Source organism: Chrysemys picta, chromosome 11, assembly GCF_011386835.1.
Source record: "Chrysemys picta bellii isolate R12L10 chromosome 11, ASM1138683v2, whole genome shotgun sequence".
NCBI lineage: Eukaryota > Metazoa > Chordata > Testudines > Emydidae > Chrysemys > Chrysemys picta.
The window spans coordinates 41,714,517-41,740,619 of record NC_088801.1 but is presented as its reverse complement, the minus strand read 5'-3'; the positions used below and the strand labels follow the sequence as shown (position 1 = coordinate 41,740,619).

The following is a 26,103-nucleotide window of genomic DNA, read 5'->3' as shown; positions in this document are numbered from 1 at the left end:
CAAACCTGGGTGTCATCAATATACCGCCCACATCGGGACAGCCTGAACATGGTGGTCACGGTCCCGAACTCGGTCCTGACCTCCCTCACCTGGTGGCTAGATCACAGTGTGGTTTGCGAGGGGATGCCATTTCACGCCCCACAACCCTCTCTGCACCTGGTCACAGACGCTTCGTCTCTGGGTTGGGGCGCCCATCTCAACGAGCACCATACCCAGGGCCTGTGGACTGCACCCCAGCTAGCCCTGCTCATCAATGTTCGGGAATTGATGGCGGTGCGCCTGGCGTGCCAGGCATTTCTCAATCTCCTACGTGGCCGCTGTGTGTTAGTTCTCATCGACAACACCACGGCCATGTTTTACATCAACAAGCAGGGAGGAGCACGTTCGTCAATTCTATGCCAAGAGGCCATTCGCCTGTGGGACTTCTGCATCGCCCACTCAATCCTTCTCACGGCATCGTTCCTCCCTGGAGTCCAGAACACTTTAGCGGACCGACTCAGCAGGTCCTTTCAAACACACGAGTGGTCTATCCGTCCGGACATCATACATTCCGTTTTCCAGAAGTGGGGGTTTCCCCAGATAGACCTGTTTGCATCTCGAGACAACAGGAAGTGCCACGTGTTCTGCTCCCTGCAAGGTCGAGCTCCGGGCTCCCTCTCGGATGCGTTTCTCCTTCCCTGGAAGGACCACCTGTTTTATGCCTTCCCTCCGTTTCCTCTGGTCCACAAGGTACTGCTCAAATTGCGCAGAGACCAGGCACAGGTGATTCTGATCGCCCCAGCGTGGCCGAGACAACATTGGTACACCACGCTGTTGGAACTCTCGGTTCGGACACCGATCCCGCTTCCATTATGCCCGGATCTCATCTCTCAGGACCACGGTCGCCTGCGTCACCCCGACCTGCAATCACTCCATCTCACGGCGTGGCTGCTCCATGGTTCACCCAGGCAGAGCAGCAGTGCTCGCACTCTGTTCAACAGATTCTGCTGAGCAGTAGGAAGCCCTCAACACGGACCACATACCTGGCCAAGTGGAAGCGGTTCTCCTGTTGGTGCGAACAACGAGCCACGTCCCCGTTGCACGCACCTATTCCTCTCATTTTGGAATATCTCCTCTCCCTAAAACAGCAGGGGTTGGCGATATCTTCAATTAGAGTTCACCTGGCCGCTATATCAGCCTTTCACCCAGGGGAACTCGCGTCTTCGGTATTCTCTAACCCGATGGTCGTTAGATTCCTCAAGGGCTTAGACCGGATGTACCCACAGCAACGTCAGCCCGTTCCGACGTGGGACCTCAACCTGGTTCTTTCCAAGCTCACAGGTCATCCATTCGAGCCACTGGCCACCTGTTCACTTCTGTACCTATCCTGGAAGACAGCCTTCCTCGTAGCCATCACCTCAGCAAGGCGCGTTTCTGAACTCAGGGCGCTTACATCCGAGCCCCCTTACACAGTTTTTCATAAGGATAAAGTGCAGCTCCGCCCACATCCTGCCTTTCTCCCTAAGGTGGTTTCTCCATTTCATATCAACCAGGATATATTTCTCCCGGTCTTTCACCCTAAACCACATGCTACTCGCCAGGATCAACGTTTGCATTCTCTGGACGTACGCAGGGCCCTGGCCTTCTATATTGACCGCACAAGGCACTTTAGAAAGACGACGCAACTCTTCGTTGCAGTGGCCGACCGAATGAAAGGCTCACCGGTCTCCTCACAACGCCTATCCTCCTGGATTACGTCTTGCATCCGGACTTGCTACGACCTGGCAGGTGTCTCAGCACCACACCTCACCGCTCACTCCACGAGGGCCCAAGCTTCCTCGACGGCTTTCCTGGCGCAAGTTCCGATCCAGGACATTTGTAGAGCTGCGGTTTGGTCGTCAGTCCACACGTTTACAGAACACTATGCACTAGTGCAGCAGTCCAGGGACGATGCTGCCTTCGGATCAGCGGTTTTGCACACAGCAATGTCTCACTCCAACCCCACCACCTAAGTTGGGCTTGGGAGTCACCTAATGGAATGGATATGAGCAAGCACTCGAAGAAGAAAAGACGGTTACTCACCGTTGTAACTGTTGTTCTTCGAGATGTGTTGCTCATATCCATTCCAAACCCGCCCCCCGTCCCCACTGTCGGAGTAGCCGGCAAGAAGGAACTGAGGGGGCGCCAGGTCGGCTGGGGTATATATTCAGCGCCATGAAGGCGCCACTCTAGGGGGCTCCACAGCCGACCCGCCGGTGTTGCTAGGGTAAAAATCTTCCGACGATCGTGCACGCGGCGCGCACACACCTAATGGAATGGATATGAGCAACACATCTCGAAGAACAACAGTTACAACGGTGAGTAACCGTCTTTTTTTAGAGTTAGACCTTCAAAGAAAAGATGTATAGCGTGTCTCTTCTCTGTTACCTGGGGATACTACGTTGGATCTGTAGTACCAGGCTGGAACCCTCTCACATGGTAGTGGATCTCTTGAACAGTAACATCACATGCTAGTCTTTTTAAGGATGTTCAAAATAAAGACCCGAAGATCGACTCCCTTCAGGATTTATAAAGTAATTGGTAGGGCCTTAAGAATCAAGGCAATTCATCTGGGGTTTTCCTTTTAGAGGTGAGGTGATGTTCGGTTTTTAGGGCAGCTGAAAAACAAAAGCAAAGACTTTGTCATAGTTGCATGGGATTTCAACTTTATCATGAAAATCTTCTCAGGGATTTGAAAAGAGCTTCTGTGGAGTGCTTTAGGAAGATTTCTAAATAATGTTGTATTAATAATGGCCATCTGCTTGTCCAGAAAATTGAGGATGAAGCTCCCTCTAGCCTTACCAGTTTTTTCATCTGATTCTTAACCTTCTCTATAACCAGTAGCAGGCTCCTTAATACGTAGTGTAAATGCTGTCAATGCAATCAAGCAGTAAGATCTGAATGTTACAATTTTTGGTCACAATTGTTTGGTGCAAAAGGAGACAGTTTAAAATAATTTGTCTGTGTGTTTGGTCAGGAAGTTGTTCTTCCCTTGTTCTGTCAGGCCTGGTGAAACTGAGTAAGGAACATACTTTCATACATACTATATAACAAGCTTTGCATTTCCTATCTGAAGAGAACTTTGAAAATTAGAAAAACAGATCCCCTGTTTGTTCTTTTGTGAAGTACCAAAAAAGGCAAAACAGCGTTTAAAGTTTAGGTATCTTGGCCAAGACTTCAAAAATGGATGTGTATGTTCATAGTATCAAGCAGGGTGCCCGAAGCTGGATATGAGTGCCCTTGTTGCCAAGAAGGCTAACGGCATTTTGGGCTGTATAAGTAGGGGCATTGCCAGCAGATCGAGGGACATGATCATTCCCTTTTATTCAACATTTGTGAGGCCTCATCTGGAGTACTGTGTCCAGTTTTGGGCCCCACACTATAAGAAGGATGTGGAAAAATGGAAAAGAGTCCAGTGGAGGGCAACAAAAATGATTAGCAACAGAGGGTCCTGTGGCACCTTTAAGACTAACAGAAGTATTGGAGCATAAGCTTTCGTGGGTGAATGCCCACTTCATCGCCTTGCGTCTGATGAAGTGGGCATTCACCCACGAAAGCTTATGCTCCAATACTTCTGTTAGCCTTAAAGGTGCCACAGGACCCTCTGTTGCTTTTTACAGATTCAGACTAACACGGCTACCCCTCTGAAAAATGATTAGAGGGCTGGAGCACATGACTTATGAGGAAAGACTAAGGGAACTGGGATTGTTTAGTCTGCAGAAGAGAAGAATGAGGGGGGATTTGATAGCTGCTTTCAGCTACCTGAAAGGGGATTCCAAAGAGGATGGATCTATCCTGTTCTCAGTGGTAGCAGATGACAGAAAAAGGAGTAATGGTTTCAAGTTGCAGTGGGGGAGGTTTAGGTTGGATATTAGGAAAAACTTTTTCACTAGGAGGGTGGTGAAGCAATGGAATGGGTTACCTAGGGAGGTGGTGGAATCTCCTTCTTTAGAGGTTTTTAAGGTCAGGCTTGACAAAGCCCTGGCTAGGATAATTTAGTTGAAGATTGGTCCTGCTTTGAGCAGGGGGTTGGACTAGAGGACCTCCTGAGGTCCCTTCCAACCCTGATATTCTATGATTCTATGATATTTAGGTACCTAAAGATGTAGTCTGATTTTCAAAAGTGCTGAGCATCCATTAAAGGCAATGGGAGGGCCTGGGTGCTCAGCATATTTGAAAATCAGGCCATTCAAACACCGAACATCAGGCGTCCCTTTTAAAAAATCTTGTCCCCTTCTGGTTTTGAGGCTAGGTTAAGCAAGTGTATGCTGCCCAGGATATAGAGGCTCTTCTTACTGAGTCCATCCACAAGAGCAATGTCTACTCTTGGATTGAGACTGTGTAATGTCGTCACCTCAGTGTCCTGTATTTTTTATGTTGTTAATCTGGATGTGACAATCTCTGCAGATGCTGCCCTGAGAAGGTAGATTGATTGATTGATTGATTTAAAGTCGGTCCCAATTTTTCTTCTAGGTATACATATTCTGTGTATAATCTGGTTAATGAGAACTAGTGTGAAAGTTCTCAGTATCTAATCAGTAAGAAATATTTGCAAATGGTCAATTCTTAACTGTTAATTTAACTTCTCAAAGTCCCTTTATACCAGTCTAGATTTCATATTATGAGCTGTGGAAGTTAGGATTGGTACTTTGATTTCTGTTTTTATTTAATAGTTTATTATTATTTATTGTATAACAAGTATTAAGCATGCAGAGTCAGCCAGGTCCCTTTATGAGGAGAGTTAATTCAAGGTACAGTTTTATCCTCTTTATCAGCTGATAAGACTTGAAGATCCAAGGTTGTATAGCTGTAACGCAACAGTCCTTTTATTGAGGACTATATTCTGCCCATGTAGAGGGTGGACTGTATGATCTAATAGGATATTTTCATTTCTAACTACTTTGATCCTATCCATGTCTGGGCTGGCATAGAGGGACTTGGAAAAGCCAGAAGTAACAGGTAAGAAATTACTCTTCTAGGGATTAGTAAATACCAATGCTTTGTCCAGATCCTTGTGATGAGCAGTTGTTATATATTGGGCAAATATTACATCTCCACCACCAAAGTATAGCTAAGTTTTAGGATGATAGGTGTTTGGAAAACACCAGAAACAGAAACTATATGAAGTTATTGCCTGATAAATTTCATTTTACAAAGTCATTTTTAGTTAAAGCGTTTTTTAAAACCTGTAAATATTTTGTCTTCCTGTAACTTTAAAATGGGTAAAAGAATGTTCGAAAAAAAATTCTAAAAAGTTATTTCTTTCAGGTTTACTTGTATCCCAAGTATCAGAATGGAGTGAATTTTCACAGCAAGATTACAAATCTGGAAGCCAGTGGGTCATGATTAAAATACTGACAGAACATTAAATGTAGTTCACTAGTGAGCAAAACCACAACGAAAACCACTAGACAGTATTCCTAGAATTAAGATGTTTATTTAATGTTTCCTTTAATCAAAAATTGTGTTTTAAATATTAGAACAGAAATATCATTGATTTTTCCTATTTAAATGTGTGTACATTTATACATGTAAATCAAACCCTTACATTTGAGTTACATGTTGCATTACACTGAACTATGATGTTCCTGTTTCCTTCAGGCTTCCCCAGCTCAGCCCACACCACAAACCCAAAATACAGGAGGTCGTCGAAGAAGAGCAGCAAATGAAGACCCTGATGAGAAAAGAAGAAAGTTTCTAGAGCGAAACCGTGCTGCTGCTTCAAGATGTCGACAAAAAAGAAAAGTGTGGGTGCAGTCATTGGAGAAGAAAGCAGAAGACTTGAGCTCATTAAATGGTCAATTACAGGTATTTTCTTTTTTTGATTACGAGCAAGAAGTAAAGAGTTATCTGAATTTTCAGTTAGCAATCCTGAGGTCATGGAACGCAAACTTGGTATGGGAGCTACAATATGAATAGCTTTCTAAAATTCAGTTGAATTCAGAACAGACATAATCAGTATTAAAATGCCCGTATCATAGGTATAATGAGAATGAGACTATGCAGCTTCAAAGATATGTGAAATCTGGGATCTCACCTACTTGGCCTTTGTTCCATTTTAAGTAACTTTGGGGTTGTGACACAAACCAACAAGAGCAAGTCGATTTTGAAGTCAAGTCTCATTGGCAAAATGTTAGCCTTAATTTAGAAATGCCTTGTTTATATCAATTTGTGTCACTGCCTGAGTTACTTAAATTCAAATTTTTGTTTTAATTTCCTTTGTATTTTTTAACCGTAGTTTTTTTTCTTTAAAGTGAATGTAGTGCTCGTGAAAGGTGCCAGATTGACAGCACTGGAAACTGAAGGCCTCTATTTGTCCACAGAACAGGTACCGCACAGGCAGTGGCCGTGCAAATTTCACCACACTGCCCTACCAGTGTGCCTCAACCCTATTTTTGTGGGACCATATAGTATATGAGGGTTGTCCAGTATCTATTCCTAGTCAGCCTTTGGTGCCTTTGCTGAGACTGCCAAGAATGTGCCAATTAATGCCAAGTTGTGATGTTGACCCCCACCCAAGTCCAGTGAACTGAAATGTCCAATTCATTTCATTTAGACAATAAAGCAGGCAACTGGTGGTACTGGTATTTTGCTACCAGTCTGGGCCTAAGGTCTGTATCAGTCAACTTGAGCCAGCTAGGCCTCTTTAATAGGCATTTAAACAAAAACAAAACAAAAAACAAACACCCACTTAGACATGTATAAGAATTAACACAATAGACAATGTCTCCTTGTAAGATACTAAGGTAAATTTAAAAAAAAAAAAGCAATCTTTTATTTTTATTGAAGATTATCAGAAATCTAATAGGATAGAGAATAAAGCAAAGAAACACAATAACATTAATATTTAGGAACCAAAATATGAATATACAAAAAACTTTGGGTTGTCAGATCCTCGCTGGTATAAATCAGTGTGGGTTGACTGAAGTCAGTGGAGCTTCCATGACTTACATCAACAGAGGATCTGATTCTAAATCTCTTGACATCCCCATTTTTAAATGAAACTTAGAAGCAATATATAGTAAGATGTATATGGCATAAATTACTTATGCCATACTGTCCTTCCATTTTGTCCTAAAAACAGTTGAATGCAAAATGAGAGGAAGAATAACAAAGAGCAGGAAACAATACATTTTCAAACATCCATTCTTTATTATTTGTCCTGAGGAGTGGGCAGGTATGTTGAGCATAATGCTGCAACATGTTGAACACCCTTAGCTCCTCATCTGCAGGTCTCTTCAGCATGTCCAAGGATCCTGTCCCATTATGCAAATGAGACTTAAATCTGCGTAAAGGACACAAAGCTGTCACCCAAATTCAAGAAAAGGTGCATTATACCTCAATATTGGTGGAATTACTTTCAAATACAATACACAGTGTCTCCCCAAACTCTATCACTGCTCAGTAAACGTTTTTCTAATAGTGGAGTAACAGTTCTGACTTCAGAGTATTATAATACAATGATGCGAGGAACATGTACAGCACCAAAGTTAATTAACCTAAAAATAGATGGGTGTGGGCTTATAAATGGTAATATTGATAGATTTTAAAAATACATAAGCTTCAGTGACATCTATTGGCTGCAACCGTGATTGTATTAACATTGAAAGGAATTGTGCAAATAAGTTGTGCATATCCCACCAATTATCAGACATACTAAATGAAACTTTTTGAAGATTACTGAAGAAATTAGAATGTATGCTATAATTACTGGCCAAAATTCAGTTTCTTCTTCGAGCGCTTGCACATGTCCATTCCACTGTAGGTATGTGCGCGCCTCGATCAGTCACTGGACATTTTTCCCTCAGTGGTACCTGTCTGGGAGGCTCAGGTGCTTTCTGGTGCTGCACAGTCATAGCGTCAGTATAAAGTGCCCAGTTGTCCCCTCAATTCCTTCTTACCACCTGTAATGGTCTCTGAAACTGTTTTCTTTGCTACGGCAAGCTTTCTCGGTGGTCTTTATTTTTCTGATAGTTGTGTATAATTAATAGTTAGAAATAAATAGTTTGTTTTTCTCTTTCTGTTAGCAGAATTTTGTCTATGCTCAGTGCCAAGGCATATCTCAGTCAGCGGGCTTCGAGCCCTGTGCCTCAGCACCGATCTCTGTCACTGGTGGGAACTGCTCCTCTGTGCTCACCAGATGGAGACTCCTCGTCTTTGGAGTTGGAGGTTGGGTCATACTCCTCTCATCCAAGGAGTCGACCCTGCCACTCCTCCAGTCATCCCTACCCTGCCCTGGATTGGGGCACAGGAGTGCCATTAAGTGCTTGGCCTAGTGGTCACTGAAGTGCCTATGCTGATGCAATGGCCCTTTTGGAGCCTGTGGGGGTTTCTACCAATCTCAGGGTCCCACTTGAGGCACTCCTGTTCGGTGGCCCCTAAGAGAAGGGCTCCGCCTCCCCATCAGGCAACACACTCCAGTACCCAGCCTGATACCAAGTTCAAGGAACCAACTCCACGGGATCCAGTCGGCACAGAAAGGGAAGAGAAGTACCCTCAGGCGCTGATTAGGCTGGTCAGGAGCAGGTGTGTTACCTCCCATAGATGAGTATAAGGCCCACCAGGAGTTGCTGAAGAGGGTGTCCCAAAATTTGGGCACGCAGGTGGAAGTAGTAAGAGAGTCCTCTCATAGTCTGGGCGATATTCTGGCCATGACAAGCCCATCAAAAGTAGCCCTGCCTCTCAATGAGGCCATCATAGACCCTGTGAAAACCTTCTGGCAAATCCCCACTTCCCTTCCCCACACCTCAAAGAGAGCCAAGAGGAAATACTTTGTTCCTGCCCAGGATTATGAGTTTCTGTATATTCATCCCTCCCCACCCCTCCCCGGAATCCCAAGTGTTTTCTGCTGCCAATGAAAGGGAAAGGCGGGGTCTGCAAGGTGTGGTACCTAAAGCAAAGGACTCAGAAAAGCTGGACTTATTCAGTATAAAGGTCTACTCTACCAGGTGTCTGCAGCTCAATATTGCTAACCAGCAGGTGCTGCTCAGCTGATATGACTTGTTGAACATGTGGGACTCCATGTTGAAGTTCAAAGACTTGGTATCGCAAGAGGCGAGGCTCGAGTTCTCCTCGTTCATGGATAAGGAGAAATCCTTAGCGATGGTTTCCGTGCAAGCTGCCCTGGATGCAGCAGTTTCAGCAGCCAGGTCCATGGCTTCTGTAGTGGCCATGCGTAGGAGTTCAGCAAACCCTCCAAGATCTCCCCTTCAAGGAAGCTTCACTCTTTTCGGGGCAGAGTGGTGTGAAGCTTCATGGACTGAAGGACTCCAGGGCGACCCTTACGTCCCTGGGAGTGTTTGTGCCAGCGACTTTAAGGAGGCTCATTTGGTCATGGATCACTTTGTGTATTCGCACGTGTTACAAGCAGATGGGTATTCTGCCACTAGCTATCCTGACTGCCTACTCCATGAGACTGCAAGCGTCATCAGCGGTATTCCTAGCACAGTTCCCTATTCAGGACATTTGCAAAGCAGCAACTTGGTTGTCAGTGCTTACGTTCTTTGCTCATTACACCATCACTCAGCAGTCTAGGGACAATGCCTGATTCCATCGAGCTATTTTGCAGTCAGCAAGTCCATGAGTTCTCTAACTTTTATCTGTTAGATTATTAAGCCCATAGCTACACAAACAGATTTTCTTCATTTAAAAAAAAAAAATACAAGGAAGCTTTTGGCTTCCAGATTGTCAAGAGTTAACCCAGTAATAGTGAATTCAGGGGAAAGAAATTTCTTTCCGTCTGCCAATACCAAAACCGTTAACTGTGAAGAACAGAATGACTTGTAAAGAAAATTGAATGTCAAAGAAATAATTAAACTGTACTTTATGTGAAAACATTAATCAATCCTGCATTTCCATAATAGTTCTTCACTTGACAGCCTGGCACAGCTGATCAGCATAGTGGGCAGTAATGACCCATGATTACTTATGTTCTATTTAATAGTAAATGTAATAAGTTTGGAGCTTTGCCTTAGCGTAGTTTTACAGACTGCATGCTAGGGTTTAATAGTTCATATTTTGTTTAATACCTAAATGCCCTGCTCAGCTGAATTTTACTGTTGACATGATTAGGCTACAGTATTTCTAAAAATAGACTGATTTCATAAAGACTGAAAGTTGTGGTTGAGCTATTGAACAAAAACAATTGTCTTTCACCACTGTTAATAAGTAGATGTCCTAAATTTAAGTATCATACAGTTTGTGTTATGTAAATTTAACAGGGTTTTTAGAATGAAGACACTAAACAATACATATAGAAATAGGAAGATGAGGATATTCTTTCTGATGTAATTTCTACATGATATATATTTTACTGCATGTTCTCTGTTAGCTTCCAATAAACACATTTCTATACAAATAAGGTCTACTTTAACCTTTCTTGGTACAGTCCAGTATTCTATCTGCTTCTTAAGTTAAATGGTTGTGTATAATTCCCATTGCTATCCTTCATTTTCTTGGTTTTAAATGATACTATTCTATTTTATTATATATGTAGTGCAAATGTCTATTAATTGTATCACCTCAATAACATTCAATATTTTCAGTTAGACGGGCAAAGTCTTCTCTTTACTACAAGCTCTTCTACATCAGTTGCCCCACACGTACAATCTTTTAAAATCTGTATTCTATTTGCTTTTCTGGATGGCTTTCTCAGCCAATATGTTTCCTTGGTAAAAGATCTCAAACATTATATATAATTTTAAGTATTGCCTCTGTGCCTTACAGACATATTGAAGAATACTGTATTCCTGTAACAATAAAACATACCATGTTGTCTTTTTTACTATAGGTAAGGCTATGATTTAGTCATGGATATTTTTAGTAAAAGTCTCGGACAGGTCACTGGCAATAACTAAAAAGTCATGGCCAGTGATCTGTCAATGACTTTTACTAAAAATACTCCTAACTAAGCCTTAGATGTTGGGGGTTTGTGCTCCAGTGGAGGCTGCTGCTCCTTGGGGGTGGGAGGCGGCCCAGGGTCCTGCAGATGCTGCTGCTCCTGCGGGAGGGGGGGCGTGGCCTGTGAAGAGCTTGCTACGCTCACTTACCCATTTTTTGTATAGGGTTTCCTTTAGGATAATCCATCCACTTTCCCTATAATGTAGTCTCTTCTGAATGGCTCCCTCTTTATGGTGACTTGGGCAGACACATCACAGGTGCTGCCTATCCACACAACCCCCCCAATCCCTTGTGCAACAAAAATGCTTAATCCATTCCATAGACTATATACAAATACATGTAGTCTGGACCTGTTACCTTTGGCTCCAACACACACCAGGCCAGAGAACTTCTCATGCTGAATCTCATGAGGATTGGAGGCAGAAAGAAAGTACTTTTTGGCTGGGGGAATACAGATATGTTGAAACAAGCTATGAGGAATCTAATAGAGACTCCAGGTTTTTCTGCACAAATTTTCTTTCTGATAGTATATTTTGAAATCTCTGAATTTAGAAAATTTGTATTTCCTCACTATTACTTTGCTCAAGATGTATTTCATATTTATTTTCATCTAACCAAATATTTGTTCATGTATTTGTCATGGTATCTGAATACATTAGTAATGTGACAGCTCACTAGTCCAGAGCCATGAATCTAAATTTTCATTTTTGTATTACATCAGTTTAAGTTTTCCTCCTTTGTTTTCCTTCCATTTTCCTGTTTTCTGTAAAGAATACTATATATGAACACTTAGGGGAAGAAATCTCAAACTGTCATGTACAGAGCAAAAATATACCAGGGAATATAGAGGTTGGGTCTAGCCTTAGTACACTCAGTTCTGATTTCATTACCTTCCAAAACTGCTTTCTAATATTAGTATCCAGATGACTACCCTTACTTGAACTTGTGTGTCATTTTTCCTCATGCTGTATACAGTGTAAGTACTTATGTATACACTATGGTACACTTAAGAATGATTAATTTCATACTTTCATCAAAATCATGTAAGACCAACTTCAAATGCGTGGTATCTGCTAGCACTATACACTGATAAATATATAGTATATGCCATTAGCTGGTGCTGTTTTTGCGTCATCTCACTTGTTAATGATGATGTTAGTTTGAGTTAGATACCTCCACAGCTTTTTACATTTTATATGTAAGAATCTGATATTTCATCTTTCACATTCAAGTCTGCTTAAGTATAAAGAATTTGAGTTACTTTCCATATTTTTATTAGAAAAAATAAAAATGTTTAAAAACTATGTGGGATTGGGCTATAAAATACTTTTTCAACCATTATCTTTTAAAAACATTCCGGAGTTATGCTGATAATTACCTACCTCATCTTATGTCTGCCATTAGTGTATGGAATTGTTCAGATTTAATTTTCACAAAAATTAGACGCACGGACAGGAAAAAGCAAAAGGACTCAATCTAATGTAGGCTGAAAAGTCAACACCCCTTTAAAATTGCTACATCTTGTTGAGAATATTCTCTGGAGTCAAAATGTCCCTCTCCTAAAAGGAGACCAAACTATTAAGATATAAAGATAAGTTTAAAAGCAAACAAACCCTACTATTTACATAGGATGTACCCTGAGGAGTGAAAGTAAGTTTACAGTCTTGAGCTCTCTCTGCTCCTTCTGCAGCAACATTAACATTCACATACACCTCTACCTCGATATAACGCGACCCCGATATAACACTAATTTGGATATAACGCGGTAAAGCAGCGCTCCGGGGGAGTGGGGCTGCGCACTCTGACAGATCAAAGCAAGTTCGATATAATGCGGTTTCACCTATAACGCGGTAAGATTTTTTTGGCTCCCGAGGACAGCGTTATATCGGGGTAGAGGTGTACCCTATTCTCAGAACTATTCAGGTATCTTTTGTGCCAATTCAGTAGACAAAAACCTATTTACTAGAGCTAGTCAAGAAAAATTTCATGAATATTTTTTGTCTGAATTTCTGACTACCTGTATTGAAATTGGAGCATTCCACAGGACAATGTCGATTTTGATGAAATTCCACTGAAAACTAGGTAGGTTTCTGATGAAACTCTGTGAGCAAAACAAGTTTCAAAACTTGCCTTGTTTCCTACCAACTTGCTTGCTCAGCAGCCTGGCTGGCTGGCAGAGAACCTGAGTCTCAGCACCGGGGCTTCCAGGGCCCCGGGTTCCAGGGCAACCTGCAGGAGGCAGGACTTTTATAGATCTGGGCAGAAAATAGTAATTCTATTTCCCTAAATATTGGAAATTTTGGGGGATTTTCACAAATCGGAACAAAACACAATTTAGAAATCTTGAAATCCTCTGTGAAACAGAATGATCATTCTCTGCCTAGCTGTGTTTACTTTCAGTGTATCTGTTCAAGCAAGGTTTGTGGACCAAATAGAAAAGAAATACCTGCTAAGTTGCTAAGAGGAGGATTGCAAGTATGAGAATGTAGGAGCTTGGGGGTTTTAAAGGAAAACATTATCCTTTGAAATAAAAGCACGTTTTTAATAATAATGTTCATTTGTAGAATTGCGTTTGTTTAGTGCAAGGTAAAGTAAACTATCAAAGTCTGTTCTCAAATAAATTTTATTTCTTTAGCTTTTGTTCTTTTCAATTTTTTCAAATCCATAGTGTTTTATTTCTAACCTCCAAGCTAATATATACCATATTTGACATAGTTTTATTTTCAAGGACCTCTTTCAGACCTAATTTTTTCTGTTCTTTCCTTTATTCCCCTCTTTTACTGAATATAGTAACACATTGATAAACTGAACAATTTTGTGCTATGTCAAGTTTCGTAAGCTACTGTGAGAACATACTCCTCTTTAATATGCATATTTGTATGAAGGATTTTTGTTTGATGCAAAAATTAACCCATCAAAACTTGCATTGAAGATACATTTTGAAAAGATACGGGAGCAGTAAATATTGACAGGTAACTTAATGTTTTGTAGACCACTTAATGTTGCTTAGGACAGTTTGTAACTATTTTTAAATAAAAATGGTTACATCTAAAATGTCATGCTGTTCTTAATTTTGATTCTTGTCTAATATAATAATACCAGCTCTTATCAGGCTCTTCATCAGTAGAGTTCAAGGTGCTTTACAAAGAAGGGCCAGTGTCATTATCCCTTTTTTACAGATAGGGAAATGTAGGCATGAAGAGGTGAAATGACTTGCCCAAGGTCACCCAGCAGGCTAGTAACAGTGCCAGGAATAGAATCCAGTTATTCTGAGTCCCAGTCTAGTGCTGTACTGGGTTACACTGCATCTAAGTGTATCATTATTAATTCTTCTCTCCTACAATGGTTTTGTTCTCATTCCCATTACTTGATTCTTGCATACTGATTGTTTCCTGTTAATGGCTATGAAAAATAAAATCTGAAAATTGATAGATCACTGTCTTATTATCATTCCTGTTACATTTTGTAGGGAGGTTCTCTTTTATAGAGTCTAAATGTGTTTATAAAAAAATTCATTCCATACTCACTGAGCATATTTGGGGTTATAACGTATGTTATAATGTGGGTGGTTAAAATTAGGTTTACTTGCCTGAAAGATAACCTACAAAATCATCCAGAAGAGACTTACAACAGTCTGATCGTGTGAATTGGACTATGTGTAGAACCTGCAGTCTACCAACTACAAAATGTAATACAATAAATGTATTGGCATTTATTATATAAAAAAAATCTTTTTACAAGTTATATCTATAGTTTAATATTAAAGTGTTCTAAAGTCATGGAAATGTGTACTGTGTTTTGTTTACCCCTAAATGAACATCCAAAGATCTTGTACAATTTAAGACTGTTAATACTTACCTCTAAAATGCATGTAGTCTGAGCCTGGTAAAGTGCATAACTTTCTTCTCCTTTAGAATGAAGTCACCCTGCTGAGAAATGAAGTGGCACAGCTGAAACAGCTTCTTCTGGCTCATAAAGATTGCCCTGTAACTGCCATGCAGAAGAAATCTGGCTATCAGAGTGAGTAATGTTCCATTACCTATAGCCTTAGGCTGCATCAGTGAAATACAGCCAAAGTGAACTGAGCAACCATTAAAAATGAGAAGTGCAGTTATAATATTTAACAATAAATATATAAAATTCTGCAAGCTTATTAAAAGACAGGAATGAATGTATGATATTTTGAAGCTATTTTTCTAAATGCTTTCAGTTTAAAAAATGTTGTAGATTATCTGAAGTTTAAAGACATTATAGAAAAAAACAACCAAAACTAAGTGTATACCCATAATTACTACTAAAGGACTGTAAGCTGCAATACCTGCTTCTAGTATATACAATTAAAGTATTGACAGTACATGGTGAACAATCTCTGTAATGCATTATCTTAAATAAGATGAAAGGTCCTTGTTTCTTCCATTTCATAATGAGATTTCCATGGAGGGGAGGGTAACAGCTGTCCTTATTTACTAGCACATCCAGGATCAGTCAGCCCATTAAAATAATCAGATGCAGGTTCCTGGCTCTTACTGTATGCTGTCCCTGAGATTGTTCTGACTTAAAATAACTGTTTGTCATAAGAATTTAAAATGTTTGAATTTTTAAAATAGGATTCTAATAGTGAAGGACTTAGAATTCTCAAGTTAAACTGAAATCAGTAAAACTGTTAAATTTTAAGGAAATGAAATTTGTTCACTTAATTTTTCACTTTTTAGGCATTTTAAAGGTTAATTGTGCTTTTCTTACTTCTAACTTCTTTTTTTGGATATGATGCACAGAGCTAGAACCAGCTGCTGCTGTAGAATAAATGGCCAATTTTGTCCATTGTACACAAATTCGTAACAAATAACTGAGCGGGGAATGCATTAGGCAACATTCATAATATATAACCCACAGCTTTCGTTTTTATGATTTAGTGATATTTCAGGATATTTGTAAATGTGAAGATTGTTTCTGCCATATGTAGCCACTTCATTTTAATTTGCCAGTGTCAGTAATTCGAGAGAATAAAGGAACATTTTGTATTGCATGCAAACAGTTCCTCAGGTGCTTGCGATAAAACTTAATGGCCACCATCTTTACTTGTAGTCATTGTAAGCAGTTTCATCAGAATGGGCAATATTTTTTAATTTAAAAGATTCAGGAGATTTTAGCAACTCTCTGTTGCCATATATATATTTAGAACACTGATTTTGTCAGTTTTGAGCTTATAAATCTTAGTCCTTTGATCTCCAGTCATTTTGACAGGATGGAAAATAGCATCTTGGAGTAAATTGGAACCATATAGAAATATGTTCGGGATTTATATTAACAATGATTGCTGCAGGGATGAGGCCATTATGGCTCCCATCTGACAGAACAACATAATTTCATATAGAAGCTACTAGGGGATACCATTATGCATGCATGGTTTTCCTAAACAAGCTAGGTTTCTTGAATTTTGATAGCTTGAAGATACATGTGTTTCTCTAGATTTGCATGAACAATTATTAAACGTATGCATTTTTGAAATAGACTGGCAGATAATTACAAATTAAGGATTTTTTCATTAAAATACTAAAAACTAAATGTTTAGTAATATTGTTGAAAAAATGCTATAGTATTTATAAATCGCTGCAGATTTTGAAGTTCTTAGGTTTGTCTTCATTATAAAAGTCAAAGTAAAACTAACTCACTACTAATCAGAACAGAGAATGTAAAGTTGCTAAAATATCTATCATTTGAAAAAAGGAACTACATTTTAAAAGAAGTATCAAAAGATGTTCAGAAGGGAACGTGCAGGCATAGTTCACTTAATATTTTTGTAAAGCCTTTGGCATAGTGCCACACAAAATAATGATCTACAGGATTAGTGTCATGAGTAATATGGCATGGGGATGAGCTAGGTATGTAAGTGGATAAAGAATGCGCATAAACACTGAACTCTTGTCTCACTGTGTATAAGTGTTATGTCCAAAGCACTTCACAGTAGCTCTGAGAGAATTAAATAATATCTTAATTTTACAGATATTGGGGCAACACACACATAGATAAAGTGACTTGTGCAAGACTATATGATGAATCATAGCAAGAATCAATTAAAATGGTTTTAGTTAATGTTTGTGGTTGTGGCGTGAATAAAAAATAACTTCAAATCTTTAAAAAACAAATTTAAAAAGATATGCCCTATCTACATCAGCAGCATGACCATGTTACTTTTTAAAAAGTGTTAAATAGTTTCTTATCATGTGTGGTATAGAAGAGGCAAAGAGGCAGAATTAGAATGCTCCTGCAGTGCAAGGTATCATGTGCTGCTGAGACACAGTTAATTTATACCCTGCGGACATGGCTTTAACAATTCGATACACAATTTAATGGGATTTCACTTAAAATGCACTTCAACAGGCACAAGCAAACAATGGCATTGCAGAATTTTTTGACACTTATTTAGGTATCTTTAAAAGATCTTTTGAACAACTTCTGCTTCACATAGAGTGAAAAGCACAAGTACTAAGGTCCCTCTTTCTTGCTAGCATTTTCAGTTACTTTAGGTACCTTTCACCTGCTTCCAAGAGGTGGTGATGACTGAGAAACCAGAAAAGACAAAAAGAGAAGTGATTACATTTCATGAGGCTGTTTGGAGGAAACCTTGGTGCAATGCAAGAGTTGTCAGCCAAGTATAAATTTATGTCCTTCCCAAGCAGATATGCTACTGGTCAGTTGTTTGGGAAATTTCTTGAACAAGCCCTTAAGGACTTAAACAAAATTTTTAAATTGTATGTGTAATCTACAAGAGAAACCTAAACCCTACGTTTTCTATCCATAGTCCCATCTGAGACACAGTTTCAGGAATACGCTGCTGCAAAGCCTATATAGTGTCTCTCATATAAGCCTATATAGTCTCCTCTTAGTGTGGAGGATGGGGAGAAATGAGGGAGGATGAATAGTCGTGAAGGGGCAGAGGGTAGTTGGAGAGTTGTAGGTGTGAGAATATTACTTCTGTTTATTTGCAAAGATTCAGGAAGCTTCCCGAACACTAGATGATTCCATTTGAGTAAAGCTTAATAAAAATAGGGGCTATAATCCATTAACGAGTGAATCAAAAATTTTTGATTCCTGCTCTAGTTAATTGTAAAGAAACAATTGGGGTCTAGCCATTATAATAATTATGTCAATCCTTTGCCTACAAATTGTTCAGGATAAGTCAACCCCTTCAGTGATTTAGCCACCACTCTAGAGAATTTTCTGGCTACCGTAGACTTGTCTAGATGTTGACCTAAACATTCCCATAGTCCCTATGCACCAGCAGTATCTGGTTTTATCTCTGGAGACTTCATCTTCAGTATTGTCTGAAGTAACTGTCCGTTCTGTACATATGCACCAACTTTATACAAGCTGTCACAACTGTATGAATAACTGACTTTTTCGGTTTGCGGGCATTTCCAGAAGAGAAAAAAGAACAGCAAATGAAAAATTTGGGGGGGGAAATTGGAAAGAGTGAAATGTTTCATTTGACCCAAACATGTCATTTCACTTTTGAGCTTTATCTTGTTAAAATAAAATTGAAGGAAATCTAATACAAAGTCATTTCAAATAGAAAAATCCCAATTTTCATTTAGAAAATATGAAAATGTTGCTTTATTTTTTCAGGGTTGTGTTTGTTTGGGTTTTTTTTAATAGAATTTTTCAACTAAAACAATATAGCAAAATTCACACATTCCCTAAATATTTTGACTGACCCAAATTTCCAGTTTTGGTCAATAAACTTCAACCAGCTCTAGTCATACCACACCTTTGGAAGAAAATGTTTGCAATTTTTTCCCATTTGGATGACTGACTAGTGCAGAGGTGGGCAAACTACAGCCCTTGGGCCACATCCGGCAACGGGACTGTCCTCCCCGGCCCCTGAGCTCCTGGCCGGACAGCTAGCCCCCAGACCCTCCCCTGCTGTCCCCCCTCCCCTGCAGCCACACCGCCACACAGGCAGCACTCTGAGCGGCAGGGCTGCATGCTCATGCAGGGCAGCGTGGCAGTGTGTGTGGCTCCAGCCGGGAGGCGCAGCTCCAGACATGCTGCTCTGAGCGGCATGCTAAGGGAGCTGAGGCCTTGGATATGGGGAAAGGGGTCCTGGGGGGTAGTCAGGGGACAGGGATCAGGAGGCTGTTGGATGGGGCAGGGGTTCGGGGATGGGGAACAGGGGGGATTGGATAGGGGTTGGGGTCCCGGGTAGGCCCCATCATGGGTCAGTAACTGATTAAAAGATAGGGAGAAAGGGTTAGAAATGAACAGTCAGCTTTCTCGATGGAGAAAGGTTAATAGTGGTGTCCCCCATGGATCTGTACTGGGACCTGTGCTGTTCAACATTTTCATAAATGATCTGGAAAAAGGGGTGAACATGAGGTGGCAACATTTGCAAATAATACAAATAATAATACAACTCCAAAGCTGACTATGAAGAGTTAGAAGGATCTCACTAAACTGGGTGACTGGGCGAGAAAATGGCAGATTAAATTCAAAGTAATGCACTTTGGAAAAAATAATCCCAATTGTACATTCAAATTGATGGGGTCTACACAAGCTTTAATTACTCAAGAAAGCTATCTAGGAGTCATCGTGGATAGTTTCCTGAAAACATCTGTACAGTGGCAATAAAAACAAACAAAAAAACCCCCAAAACTAACAATGTTAGGAACCATTAGCAAAGTGATGATAAAACAGAAAATATTATAATGCCACTTTAAAAATCCATGGTATGCCCACAACTTGAATTACTGCATGCAGTTCCATTTGGCCCATCTCAAAAAGATGTATTAGAATTTGAAAAGATGCAGAGAAGGACAACAAAAATTATTAGGGGTACATGGTACAGCTTCCATGCAAGAAAAAATTAAGAAGACTAGGGCTGCTCAGCCTAGAAAAGAGACGACTACCGGGGGATATGACAGAGGTCTAAAAAATCATGAGTGATATGGAGAACGTGAATAGGGAAGTATTATTTAGCTGTACACATAACACAAGAACTATGGGTCATATAGGCAACAGGTTTAAAACAAAAGGAAGTACTTCTGCACACAATGTACAATCAATCTCTGAAACTCATTGCCAGGAGATGTTGTGAAGGCCAAAAGGATAACAAGGTTAAAAATTAGCTAAATTCATTGAGGATTGGTCCATCAATGGCTATAAGCCAGGCCCATTCTCTGAGTGTCTCTAAACCTCCACCTCCCAGAAGCTGGGACTGGACGACAGAGATGGGTCACTCAAAATTGCCCTGTTCTGTTCATTCCCTCTGAAGCATTTGGCACTGGCTGATGTCAGAGACAAGATATTGGGCTAGATAGACCATTGGTGAGCCCAGTATGGCCATTCTTATGCTGTTATACTAGTTAACATTTCTTTGGAATACATTTGCAAGGCTGCTTACTTGCATGTTTGTATGACTTTGCTTCTATTCAAACAATACTATGTAAAGAGTTACTTTCTGTCTCTGAACTTAATCCCTTCTTAGTATGGATAAAGGACTGCAATAAAGATCTCATTATGTTGTGGAATTAACTTGCTCATCAGTGAATTTTCATTCTTGCAACTGGTATTCCTGCACTGAAAAAACCTCAGCCCACAATAATTTACCTTCAATGTATTTTTGTTATCCGTGCTCAATGTTCATTCTTAGTTGTTATTATAAACTTTGGTGTATCCTTCCTTGGACACTTTGTGTCTTTGTCATCCTTTTTAGTTTTGGATTCAGTTTTTTCTATGCATACCCTATTCAGTAAAAATCTTTATTTTGATTGCACCATTTTAGAATGGAGCTCTTTTCCTCCTTAACTTCTAGCCAGGTAACTGTCTCCATTTTAGTTAAGTGCAAAAGTAAATGTTTTGGGAGTTGCCATGGAAGACTCAAGCAACATTCTAGGAAGCTTAGGATGGTACCAAAAAATCTTGCAGTTAAATTTATCATTCACACCTTCCATTTTTATATGAGCAAAAACCTGTTGTGAACAGAGATTATTTTATCTGAAAGATACCACTTACAGGTAAAAATTTGACTTACACAATTTCTTATCACTTGATAATGTCTGTTCAACAATCTGACTAATCAAAAATAGAGAAGAGATTTAATTAAAATACTAATTAATTTACCAATTATCACCTGTAAAAATAAAATAAGTTTCATGTCTAAACAATGTTCTCATCTAAATATATATGTTTATCAGATAATCTATTAAGTGGATTTCACTTCTCATATTGGCTTCCTTTTCTCCTAAAATGCCTTGTATATATGAACTTTCTCTGCTTTAAATGAAAGGTGTGTGTTGTAAAATATAACTGATGCATTTAGTGAAAGAATAATTCCTGTTAAATCGTGCCTCTGTATTAAAAAAAAAAACAAAACACACACATTAAATTTGCACAGCAAGAAGTTTTGTTTTTTCAATACTTGGGTTTTGTGATCATAAAAAAATATGAGTAATTCATTTGAGTACTTCATTGATTCAGAGCAAGTCAAACAGAAGAAGTTCTTGGATGTCTTCTGATTTTTAAAGACTTTTATGTCATGCATTAATTAACTCTTACTGGCAGATATTTAAGTGCTAAACAAAACTAATTGAATTTCACCCGGTTGAAAGAATGAAGATTTTGCATATTGAAAACTTTATTGTCCAACTGAGCAATAGTAATTTACTGTATTACAGAGAGTGATTTTCATAAACATTATTAATTATCAAACTGAAAATGATTCTCTGGCTGAATTACTAGTCAAATGCAATATCTTGTGGTTTTTAAAAAATCTGAATCTAATTAATTTACATAACTATAGAACAGCTGGTGGCATTTAGACTATAAACTATAGACTATTGTTATTCTCATGTGCGTGCATCATTAGACTCAGGTATTGTAGTCCTCAGTCGCTGCACTAGATGGAAAATCAACCAAAATTAACTGTGGTTTTAAATGGGAATAATCATTTGAAAATGTACCTGTGTCCATAAATATTCTAACATTCTATCCTGGTTTTTGTTTATAGAAAAATACAAACAAGTTACCTGTTCATCTTTATATATAAAGCAATTCTATTAAAAATAAATGTTTGACAAATGTCTTTTTCTATGTGCTATTAATTGTGATTATTTATAGGACTCTTATTGTTATCTGAAAATTTTTTATGCATATTTTAGAAAAAAAAAAAGCAAGTGAATTTTTTTTCTTTAGCTGCAGATAAAGATGACAGTTCTGAAGACATTTCAGTGCCAAATAGTCCACATACAGAAGCTATTCAGCATAGTTCTGTCAGCACTTCCAATGGAGTAAGTTCAACCTCCAAGGCAGAAGCCGTAGCCACGTCAGTTCTCACCCAGATGGCGGACCAGAGTACAGAGCCAGTGCTTTCACAGATTGTTATGGCTCCACCTTCCCAGTCACAGCCTTCAGGAAGTTGATTAAAAACTTGCATTGCAACAGTTTCTTAGATATACATTTGTGACTTTAAAGGGAAATCAAGACCAGTCTCCATCTAAAAAGATATGTAGCTTAAAATTATTCATTTTTAAAATTCAAATTTAAATTTGGCTTTAAAGATTGTCAGATGGGCAGATGAAGAGGAGACTGAACAGCAGTTTCTAGTCTCCTTGAAGAAGATGGATTTTTTTTTTAAAGTTGATTTACTAGTTATTTTCTGTGCTCAATGTGTAAAGTGTGTGTAAAGTACAATGTGGTTTTTTTCACTTTTAATTTGGTATTATTTCAATCAACATTGGGGTGAATTATTAATGTGCATCCCCAAGATTGTGATAGTAATATTATGTGACATTTTATACCAAAGTTCTGCATAGTCCCTATTGACTTTGTAATTGTTAGCAAGGTCATAAAGCACTAGGCAAGAGAAAAAGACAGTAACAGTACATTTGCTTTTAGTCTTTTTGCCTTTTTATTGTTTTGCACATTATGAGAGAAAAAACATTGGGAGAAAATGTTTGCTTTATATCATGTGTAGCATTTTGTTTGGCTTATTAGCTGTTTTGGTTGGTTGTTTTTTAAATTGTTTAACAGGGCCAGTATGGTGTAGGGACATACAGTACCTTTATGCACATACCTAAACTAGATGAGGGTCATTCCTAACTAGACTTTCTTTAAAAACTAATGCCAATTTTTTCAACACTTTAATTTTAAAAGGGGAGCTTTATTTCTGCTGTCAAAACAATGGTCTGCAAATACCCTTTGTGGCTAGGCTAGTACAAAACAGTAAAAAGATATCGTACAATACAGGGTTATCAAATATGGAATAATTTTCATAGCTAGCTTGATACTTTGTGGATTTTTGAATCACAGACTAAGGAGTTTACTCATACACAAGTATGGATGCCAGAAAAGCCTAAAAAACCTTTGTTAAACAACACTTTTTCCCTTCTTCTTTGTCATTGTCTTGTATTTGCAAGCTAACTTGTACTTAATTCTTGTGTAAGCACTGTCATCTTTTAGTAGCAAAATTTTGATACCTTTCTTGTGGAAAAATCAGTATCTACCATATCTTGGAAACAATGTAATTATAATGTGGCGTGTATGTGTGTGTATGTGTGTGAGAATGGTTCAGTAGTTTATGCCAGCAATCTTTGCTTGAATGTTTAAAGATGCCTTCAATGTGATGCTGGCTGATAGATTGCAGTTTAAAAATGTTATTTACTGTGCGAACTTGGATAACTAACATTCCATGATGTACGTTTGTTTCTGATGAGATGATTGTAGGTACACTTTTTCTCATTATCCAATCATCTGTAGGATATTGAGTTTTTTAAATGTGCCATTACCTATTTGGATTCCGTACTCATGTTCAAAATACAGTACAATATTTTACAATAGATTACGTTGGGGGAAAAAGTAGATGTGTGCTTTCAGGTCAGAAAACTTTGTACAATAGCTAAAGAGTAGCAAATTTTGGCAGTCAGTCAGGATTTCATTATGTATATAACAAAGATTTAATGCATTTATAATGGGTTGTGTAGTTCATTTTCTCTTCCTTCTCCATGCTACACTGTTTTAAATCTCCGTGCTATCAAATTCCTTATGAGATTCATTTTTAAATCTATGAAATGTAATTGGTAATACAGAGGAAGAACATAATTTGTATAATATACAACCATACTATAATCAAAACTGGACAAAGACATATCTGAATTGTGTGTATATCATTTCAGTGCTGTAAGTGTGAAAATAATAGGAATTCTAAATATTTTGTATTTTAAAAACAAGGAAGTAATTTTTGAGTTGATAAACCCATATGTTTAAATACTTTTACCAGTTTCATGGGGGGAAAAGTTAGTTACTGAAAAATTCCACAATGGTAAAATATACCATAAGTCTTGTGAGAAAGGAATTTATCTCAAAGGCACAAAATGTGAATTATGCAGGAAAGCTATACAGTTACTACTTTTCATTGTAATTTTGGTGAACTAGGTAAAACCTCATTGGTTACATTTTCATTCTCTCTCCTAAACACTAGGCATTTTTTATCTTATTTATGCAAGTGAATTTTTTTAATAAAACTGTTGTGCCTGTAAAATAAGTCTACATAAGTGTGAGGAGACATGTAAGCATTTAACGAATGGGGTTGGGAAAAGAACCATAATAAACATGTCTGTGTTCATCAAATAGAGAAAACAGTTATTAGTTGTACAACCATGAATTCCGTTTTGAGACATATGTCGCACTACTTCTGTACTTATCATTTCGACTCTTTACAAACTGTACTGTTTTCACAAACTGTACTGTTTTCTTTATGTGCAGTTTGCATGAGTAAATCATCAGAGAATAATCTTTAAATTATGCTCCTATTTTAATGAAATTACAACTGTTCTAAAAAGGTAGTGGTGTACTCAGACTTCTTTCTCTACGGGTTTTTTTCTCCAATGGTTGTTAGCATTTATGTGGAATTCATTACCTGAATGTCAATGTAACATTAGATAAATGTAGAAGAACATCCCTGTCTTCTAGAGAAGGAGTCAAATTCCATTCCTCTACCCTTGGATTCAAACCACTTTGTTTAGAGGAATTATTCTTAAATCATTAGTTCCAGGAGCAGAAGATGGGCATCAGAAAGGAGTCCAAGATGGCCCATAGGTCACTGATGTGATTCAACCTGATTTCTGTTGGCAGTGAGTTGCAGAGCAGAGTTTAATGTTTTTTTATTTTTCTTCTTTTGTGTCTCAGCTAATAATATGTAAAGTTACAAAAGTAAAATAAATCTACAACTAATTCTTATAATCCCTTAATAAACACAGTAGCTATGTAGAAAATAGAGGTGGGCAAATACTACAAAAATTATGGGCATTCAATCAAACTTAAAAATAAAATGTTCCTCTTTTGTTTGCTTTTTCAGAACATTTGGGTTGGTTAACTTTTATTCTCATAAATGTTTGTGGAAAGCATATTACAAGTTTACATGCTCACCCTGAAAGCGGTGCATTCTGTATGGGTCACACCTTAAAGTATAGAGATATGATTCCCAAAATCTCTCCACAGAGCTCTGATACAGAGGCAGTAAAACAAGACCGACAAGAACCTGACTGCATGCATCCTTTGCAGCTAGATTTGCACACGCAATTATTTTGTTTAAATGTGATGAGAAAATTCAATTGAAATTCTTCACGTAGTCATTCATTCTTACAGAAGTTTAATATAGGAAAATTGCTTCAAACAAGGCCTTCATGATAAAGAAAGAGAAATGTAACATTTTTCTATTCTTGCTTTTCTCCTGGAGACATTCAGATACCCTTTTGCTTCATCAAACTCCCTTCCTGATTATATGAATTATGTTCACCACCTCAGGAAAGAGAAACAATACCATCGCTTTTATGTGATAAATCACGTCACCCCCATTGTTCAGATATTGAGTGTAGGGTCAGACCTAAGTAAATTATTTATTTATTTATTTATTTATTTTGGTTCTGGGGCCAAACTGTGGGGAGGGAAAAAAACAGTTTGGTTTGAACTGAAACTGGATTTGTTTTTTCTTGCAGGAACAAAAAACTTGAAAACATTACCTTCAACCCAAAATCGTTTTGTAATTAGCTAAATTGCTTTACAAAATGGATTTTAAAATGTTTCATTTCAAAATGGTTCAAACACAGTTTTAACATTGTGTTAAAATGGCTGAAAGAGTTTAGATATTTTAAAAATTATTTTCCATTTCTTTTTCAGCTGTTGATTTTCAGT

General features: G+C 38.5%; 1 protein-coding gene across 29 annotated transcripts in view; it reads left to right on the top strand.

Annotated features, from left to right (window-relative positions):
• The window catches only part of ATF2 (activating transcription factor 2), an 82,188-nt gene extending 57,648 nt beyond the window's left edge, over positions 1-24,540 (top strand). For 25 of the 29 annotated variants that reach the window (XM_065561878.1, XM_065561871.1, XM_065561869.1 and 22 more), the window contains 3 exons: positions 5,620-5,826; positions 14,832-14,937; positions 22,108-24,540. In XM_065561878.1, coding sequence (XP_065417950.1) covers positions 5,620-5,826; positions 14,832-14,937; positions 22,108-22,334 — 540 coding nt within the window. In that variant the 3' untranslated portion in view covers positions 22,335-24,540. Of the gene's footprint in view, positions 1-5,619; positions 5,827-6,272; positions 6,347-13,707; positions 13,890-14,831; positions 14,938-22,107 lie in introns of all 29 variants that reach the window. The other 4 variants (XR_010591587.1, XR_010591589.1, XR_010591590.1 and 1 more) reach the window with 3 other exon arrangements.
• Positions 24,541-26,103: the final 1,563 nt, after the last annotated feature.